Consider the following 8,443-nt stretch of genomic DNA (forward strand, 5'->3'; position numbering starts at 1 on the left):
AGAGGTCATACAAATAAAATTGCGTTCAATTTTTTTTTTATTTGACTCTAAAAATTCAAATTAGATCATATAAATTAGTAACTTTTTCAACTACTCAGGCAAATCCTTTAATTCTACCAAAATAAATTATGATGAATTTTTTTTTTTTTTTATGTGAATATGCTAAAAATTATATGTAGAGAGAGGATGGTCCCAAGCAACAGTTAAAGAAACTTTATCAGTTGGTCAGCTTAATTTAATATTGGACCTTTTATTTTAACGCCCAAACCACCCTTTTAACTCCTCTATTTATTCTCCACGATTGCATTTCCTAACTATACCCTCGTTACTCAAGCAAACACATAGAAACTTTTTTTGTGAGTTATTTTCCTCCTCCTTAATTGGTTTATTTCTCTTCAATTTTTCTAGTACACTAATTTCATTAGCACTAAACTTTAATTCCCTCCCCTGCAGGTTTGAAAATGGCTCTTTTAGGTCTCCTTTTAATGGGAATTTCCCTCATGTTTCAATCAGCCCATGGCAATGGTGGTTGGATCAATGCTCATGCCACTTTTTACGGTGGAGGAGATGCTTCTGGAACTATGGGTACGATAATTTACTTAACGTTTAGTCATGATGTACAAACACTTTATTCTGTGAATGGTACGTGTCTATACTGAAATTGTGGGTGGATTTTGACAGGTGGTGCTTGTGGTTACGGAAATTTATACAGCACTGGATACGGAACGAACACTGCTGCGTTGAGTACTGCTCTGTTCAACAACGGGTTGAGCTGTGGAGCGTGTTTTCAGTTAATGTGTGTGAATGCGGGACAGTACTGCCTGCCGGGCATAATTACTGTGACAGCCACAAATTTCTGTCCACCAGGAGGGTGGTGTGATCCTCCGCGCCCTCATTTTGATCTCTCTCAACCTATCTTCTTGCGCATTGCTCAATATAGAGCTGGCATCGTTCCTGTTGCCTACAGAAGGTAATTTACTCTTAAATTCATGTTTTAGAGCCATTCATACCGTTATCATTAGCATATTTTGGAGTCAGTCGTAGTACTCTTTGTGATACTTCAAATTGGAACTCAGTTAAGATCAAGAACAAACACCTAACAATCTACTAACCGGAAGGGTATGAATGTCCTCGAAATACATCAATGGATTAAATTAAGATATGCCTCCCGTTTAGTCCGTTTAAAAAAAAGTTACATTTTTATATTTAATAATTTTTTTTACATAACATATCCAAAATTACATGATTCAAAAGACATTTTGGTACATTACACACATAGTATTTAGTTTAACGGCACAAGATTCAAAAGTCTCTTTACTTGCTTAAATTGTGTACTGAGTCTGTTAAATTAAGTCTTAGGCCTAACTCATACCCCAAAAGCTAGCTCAATGGGAGGAGGATTGCCCAATCCTTATAAGGAGTCCACCCAGACTTTTTTGCTTTTAACACCTCACCTCACGTCCAGTGCTTAACATCTAGTGCGTGGGCATTTTTTGATTTTTTTTTTTCTTGGGCCCCAGCATTGAGTGGGATGAGCCCTGCTCTGATACCATGATAAATTAGGTCATAGGCCTAACTGAGTCCAACTAAGATACATAAATTGAAATTGAGTAAGAGTATGCTTTACCATTTTCCCATAAACCGAAAAGTGTAGTTGTTTATGGTACATGTGGTAACAATTATAACTAAATTTTCTTGGATATATATGTTAATGTTTTACAGAGTACCCTGCAGAAGAAGTGGAGGAATTAGATTTACAATCAATGGTCACTCTTACTTCAACTTGGTTCTTGTAACAAATGTTGGAGGTGCAGGAGATGTACACTCCGTATACATCAAGGGTTCAAGAACTCAATGGCAACCAATGTCAAGAAATTGGGGCCAAAATTGGCAGAATAACGCTTACCTTAACGGCCAAAGCCTGTCCTTTAAGGTCACTACAGGCGATGGTCGCACTGTTGTTTCATACAATGCAGCTCCTAGTTCTTGGTCTTTTGGTCAGACATTTTCTGGAGGACAATTCCGTTAGAACGCAAATATTTTGCGAAAAAAATAATCAGAATTTTCAAGTATACTACTTACTAAAATATTTAATTTTTTAAATATTATTCTAAGAGTTTGGCCTTAATTTAAGGGTTTTACTCACCAAAATATTTGGGAAAAGCGCAGTTTGGCACTTTTTGTCCATTGTAAAATCGGTCATTCAATTGTGGAAGTAAAAAGAATTGATTCGGCCTACTATTTTTTGGGTGGTTATTAACGTTTAGGGGGCGGCAGTTGTGAGCTTTTACTGCTCAATTTAATAGTATAAATAGCATTACAATATTGTGTGCATAGAAGAAAAATATCTACTTTTTTTTTCAATGTAAAAGAGCTAAGCACTAATTATGCTGAGTATGTATGTACCAATTGTCTCTAGCTATTTGTTTGTAAGAAAATGTTACTATAATAATAAAAGGGAACTCCAAGTTTTACTAGGTGCAATGTCTTATAAAGGGGATTCTTTACCTTACAATTTCTTAAAGGTTATGATGCCTTCTTCTAATTAGTAACGAGAGTTTTGTTATAATAATGTGTCAATCTCAAACAAGTTAGTGTCGGATATATAGATTCTCGACATCCCTTCCTTTTTCCTTTTCGGATGAGGGTGAGAAAGGCAGAGGAAGTTGAGACGGAAGAAACACATTAATAATTATGGATGGTCCTCTAACTTATCTAAGTAGATGGAATTGGGCACTATTGAACTTATACCCTATCATAATAACGAGTTAAAACTCCACCTACTAGAAATTATTTTTTCACTTTATTCCTAAAACAAAATATAGACATCAGTACAAGGGGAAGTTGGATGAATTCATTGGTTTTCACCATTAAAAAATGTAGTGGGATCACAAACTTACATTAAAAGAAAAAAGAGGTAGCAATAATATTCTTATAGGACTCTGATAGATAAAGAAATAGATCTTAAATCTAAGTAAACACTAAAATCTAACCCATGAAAAATGGATTATCTAAAACTATATAAGAAATCCAAATTATGCTTAGCGTACCGATGTGGAACTCAACCGACTCTTTTAATCAAGTACATTGAAATTGAACTTTACCGAAAATCTTTTTAGTGAGACAACAAAGTCCGTGGGTGGCAAATAGATTTATCGATTAAATTAATTTTATATTTGATTAAATTATTCGTCTTTTCAATATATATCATAAATCAATCAATAAAATATAAATAATAAGATATTACAAATCCACACTCCACACTAAAAGCATGAAGTTAACAAATTTAAAACTTTCAATAATATTACTAAAATTATAAATATTCATCATTCATTTACAATTGTCCTCGACGAGTTTTCATAATCTGAAAACGATCGATAATGACATCATTAGTAACATTTATATATACATCACGCTCTATGTAACACACTAGACAATCATTTAAATATTGATTACCAATATTATTCCGCACTTCATTTTTTATGTGCTTCATTGACGAAAATGCTCTCTCCACAGTTGTCGTAGCAACAGGTAAAATCAAAGTCAACTTTACAAGTAAATAAACAAGTGAAAAGTCAAAGGAGTAATAATGTAATTAATTTAATTTAAGTCAATAACAATTATAAAAAAAAAATAATGTGCCAGCTGTTTTTCCTTAAAAAAATGTACTTGGAGCTTCTTTTTTTTCTTAAAAAACGTCTGCAGCAAATTTCTCAAAAAAATAGGTACAAAAGGGATTTGAACCCGCAACATCAATCTTCTAAAGTTGCCGTCCTACCGTGGCACCACAAGCCAGTTTTGTTTTTTGGATGGCACACTTTATATTTATATAAATATTATATACATATACCTATGTATATATAGAGTTTCTATCGAAGTTCGGGGGTCGCGTGGCACCCCACACCCCTTCATAGATCCGCCCCTGCAGTAGTGATGGCATAACAAATATATCACCCTTCAAAAAATTGAAAAAGGGCTATATAGAGTTCTCACTTTTGGCCTACTATCTTTAACATTTTAATTATCAATTATCCTAATTTTATGATGGAAACTTTAATAAAATTATTATTTTTGTATATTAAAAAAATAACTTATTAGTATCATTGATATTATTGTGCATCTTTTACCTAAAATATGGTAACAAAATACAACTGAAATGAACCATTTCGAAATAGAATAAAAGCAGTTAACATGTACAATGATGTTAAAAGTTGAAAGAATGCCACTATTTCCTTTAATTAATTTAATACAATTTATTATGTCCAACTATAATTATGTATTGATAAAATATATTAGAGGTATTCAGATTTTACGGATTTTAGGTGTTATATTCCTATAACAGTTTATTAGAGAAAAATATATATATATATATATATATATATATATATATATATATATTGAAAATAAGCACGTGCTGGCCAATAATACTATTTATCTATTTTCTCCTAAATTAGAAAAAAAATCCTTATTCAAAAATTTATGTAAAAAAAAACTCTATTTCCTTATTATTAGCATTTATTTAAAATAACGTTGTCTCCTAATGTACAGTTAAGTAATTTCTCTAATTAAATCATTGTTAAATAGTATTGGAATTAAGACATTCATTCATTAACTCCATACAAATGGCGTAATTTGTTATTACTTCCTTCTCCGTCTAAAAATATCTGATAATACTTGTCCAGTTTAGAAAATTAAGAGATAATTTATCTTTTGTTTATTTTATCTTTACTATTAAATCATTTAACATATTTCTCAAAACATTAAATTTAATAAAGTCAAAGGATAAAATAATAATATTACCCCTATTATTTATTGTTTCTTGAAGAGTATGTGAAAGTCAATAGTGGACAACTATGGTTGGACAAATGTAATATATTACAAAATAAATGGATTTAACTATATATTTAAAATCAAATTACCAGTAACACGAACGTTAGCATTATTTATGACAATCCATTTTTTAAAAATAATTGCAACATTAATAATTATATTTAATTTTTAATATCTATTTAAACTTTGTTAATCCTCAATATTTTCCTAAGCACATTCTCCCTACAAGTAATTAAATTCCTTCTATTTATTATTGCTTTGAGAAACGAGAGGTTATTCCTTAAGGCTTAAAAAGTACATAATTATTCTTTATCCCATTAATAACTTTCCTATTCTTGGTGATTTTTATTTTTTTTAGATTACCTCTAACTATAGATGTCAAAATTGTGGAGTGATGTTCAACTGAAAGTATATATTTATATTACGTTATTACTTTGTATTCTATGCACGATTGTATTGTTACATCATTTTTTTTAGTGTTTTGACCTTATTATGAATTTTATGTGCGCAATTTTATTTTTTTTGAATGAACATGAACAAAAAAGAGGTTATTTTGGCTCCTTTTGAAGCAAAGAAACGAAGATTGAAGGATGACTAGGTCCTCACCTTGAGAGACACACATGTAAAAAAAAAAGATATTTTAAAATTGATCGGCCTCACCACTAGTGTTTGAGTTTTTCAAGTACAAGCCAAGAAAAATGATCTCAATGAATTTGGATTAATTATTTGATTCCTAATGAAGAAAGAATGTATGTCTAGAAAAATTTGATCCATTTTTTATTTAGTGTATGCGTCAATTATTTGTTAATATATATGTCTTCCAACTAATTATTGTCTCCTTGTGAATTGTCATTATTTTATTTATTTTAAAAATTTCACCACTGAAATGATCTAATTTTTCATTCTTCATTTAATAGAAATTTGTTTCATTGAGAAATGCGTATTTTTACAAATTACTCTTAGAATGTCCAAAAAATGTCTTCTAAGAATTGAATTAATTAAATTGTTTCAATTCATGTAAATGTTGAAATAGTATGAGAATTTTTAAAATGTGATTTTAAGAAAAGTCAAGAGGAAAGAGGCAAGAAAATTTTGAAAGCAATTAGAGAAAAGATATACTCCCTCCGTCCACAATTAATTGTCATGGTTTCCTTTTTTAGAGTCAAACAATAAGAATTTTGACCAACATTTTACGATATATATTTTCATCATATTGATTTGCAAAAAATTGCAACTTATAGTACTTTTCGTATAGTTTTTGAATATCTAATTTTTTTTAAAAAATATCGAATTAACGTAATCTAATTTAACTTTAAAAATTAGTCAAATTGACTTTCGAAAAGCGCAACATGACAAATAAAAGTGGACAGAGGGAGTATAATTTTTGGCTAAGAAATTTTCTTGCTCAACAAATTAAGGCTAAAGATTCATGATGTGATCTTCATCAACATATTTTTAACTTTTACAGAGATAAATATTTCATATTTTGAAAATTTTACAAAGTTAGATTTAATTTTTTTCCTTTTTACTTTGTAATCTATACATAAAGTGATAGTGTTTTTTATATGATATGGGCTATATTAACAAATATTTCTTTAATGTTAGAATATTTATTTTTAAAAAAATTAGTGAACTTTGTAATTGACAAACAAATTTTAAAAAATCTAAGCTTTGAACTTGACTAATTATGAAATAGGTGATATGCAAAGTTTGGGAACTAATTTGAGAAAATATTTGAATTTGTGTGCATACATGAAGATTCATCCATTAATTCATTAAATCTTGGCTAAATTTATATCGAGATCATATCATATTCCTATTTATTTAATTTGTCACTTTTTTGGATATTTTTCTCTGTTTTAATATCGTTTCTTTGTTAAAAGTCAAGTGAGAAGATTTTCTATCATTTTATATATATATATATATATATATATATATATATATATATATATATATATATATATATATTGATAAATAATACATGAGTTTTTATACCGTTCTTGAATATATAAATTTTAATTTTAAAATATCAAAGTAATCTAATATTATTTAACTTTGAAAAATAAGCAAATTGACTCTCGAAAAGTTATAACTATTTTAAAAGGAAGAAAGTTTATTAAAAAAATAAGTTCTAATTACAACTCCAAAATAAATAAGGAAAAAATCACCGTTTTAAAAAAATAGAGTTTATCACAGCTCCATAATAAAAATAAGCTTAGAAAAAGACATTGTTACTTGACTTGATTTTAGCCATACGATAATAACTAAGAAAAAGGGTTATAAATACTTATAATTAAATAAAAGAAGCATAGTGTTTCAAGTTTTTAATCTTATAAATTATAATCAAAAGAATATATAGTAGATATACCTTTTAACTGTAATGTTTCTACTTATATATCTTTTTTTCCTTTATATATTTAGTTTCTTTTCTTTTTATTGTTTTATTCTTAATGAAAGAAATTTTCGGAAAACAAATATTTTGTACTATCTAATGAAAGCAACAAACCTACTACTTTAACCAAAAAAAAAAACCCTACTACTAAGAATCACATACACAAATTCGTATTTAAAAATGAAAATCTTTTTTATATATTTTATTTTTTAAAGAAGATATATAATAAAAAGAATACCGTTCATCTAACTCCAATTTTTATAACAAAATTATATAATAAGGATTTCATGAATATTTATAATTGTTTTTTTATGCATAAACATAAGAGTTTTATCATATTCGTTTGAAAAAAATTATATTTTAAAAATTCTTTTCTAAATTGATTAATACACCGCGCGAAGCACGAATATATTTCCTGGTAACATTATTAATTGACAACATTATCGCTGATGGTTATAAGTTTGAGATACACGATAAAATGTGGAAGGAGTGACGACAAAATTTTGGACAATGCGAGATTTTTGCAAATTCATGATTTTCTTGATAATACTTTCATTTCTTAAATCAATATTTTATTTAGAGGATTGTGGTGAGAATGAGAAATTATTAATGAAACTTGAGAAAAGAAAACTTAGGTTTACTTTCTTTTTTTTTCAGGAAAAAAGAAACTCATCTTATAGATTCAAAATAAAAAATTTGAAATAACTATATGGATCAATCTGAAGCGTCCAGTTAATAAAACCCCTCCAATCCGAACTTAAATGGATTGATTTTAAATATTAGTTTCTTGAATTCGAAAATTAAAATCTAAAAATCACATAAATAGACAACATGATAAGTTATAATCTTATTTTTCAAAATTAGAGTATTGAAAATAAATTTGTCTAAGATTAATATAGACAAGTGTTATTAAGAATAAAATATTAAAATTCAATGAAGAAATCTATGAGTCTTGCAAAATATTTAAGATCCGATTATGGTTGTTTCTTCCCTGTTTTATTTTGTGTCCAAGCTTCTTCCATGTTATTATTGCTTACTTATCTTTCATCACTATAGTTCTTCTCAAGACAATATTATATGTTTTAAACAATGAAATGATAACACAATTATAATCCAAAATATTAAATACAGGGAGCAAAAATGATGGTCATCGAAAGCAAGAGTAAATCGAACAAATTAAAGAATGTTTCATCAAATTTTTTCATTGTTGACCAAAAAATA

General features: G+C 28.2%; 1 protein-coding gene across 2 annotated transcripts; it reads left to right on the top strand.

Annotated features, from left to right (window-relative positions):
• The first annotated feature begins 310 nt into the window (after positions 1 to 310).
• LOC125811189 (expansin-A10) lies at positions 311 to 2,036 on the top strand. Of its 2 annotated transcripts, none has more exons than XM_049490714.1 (4): positions 311 to 356; positions 454 to 585; positions 682 to 970; positions 1,723 to 2,036. In XM_049490714.1, the coding sequence occupies exons 2-4, from the start codon at positions 462 to 464 to the stop codon at positions 2,027 to 2,029; spliced, it is 720 nt and encodes a 239-aa protein (XP_049346671.1). In that variant the 5' UTR covers positions 311 to 356; positions 454 to 461; the 3' UTR covers positions 2,030 to 2,036. The 2 variants fall into 2 exon arrangements, with proteins under 2 accessions (XP_049346671.1, XP_049346672.1); XM_049490715.1 differs by having other exon boundaries at positions 342 to 360.
• The last annotated feature ends 6,407 nt before the right edge of the window (positions 2,037 to 8,443 follow it).

Source organism: Solanum verrucosum, unplaced genomic scaffold (genome assembly GCF_900185275.1).
Source record: "Solanum verrucosum unplaced genomic scaffold, falcon-dt-bn FXZP01000032.1, whole genome shotgun sequence".
NCBI classification, from domain to species: Eukaryota; Viridiplantae; Streptophyta; class Magnoliopsida; order Solanales; family Solanaceae; genus Solanum; species Solanum verrucosum.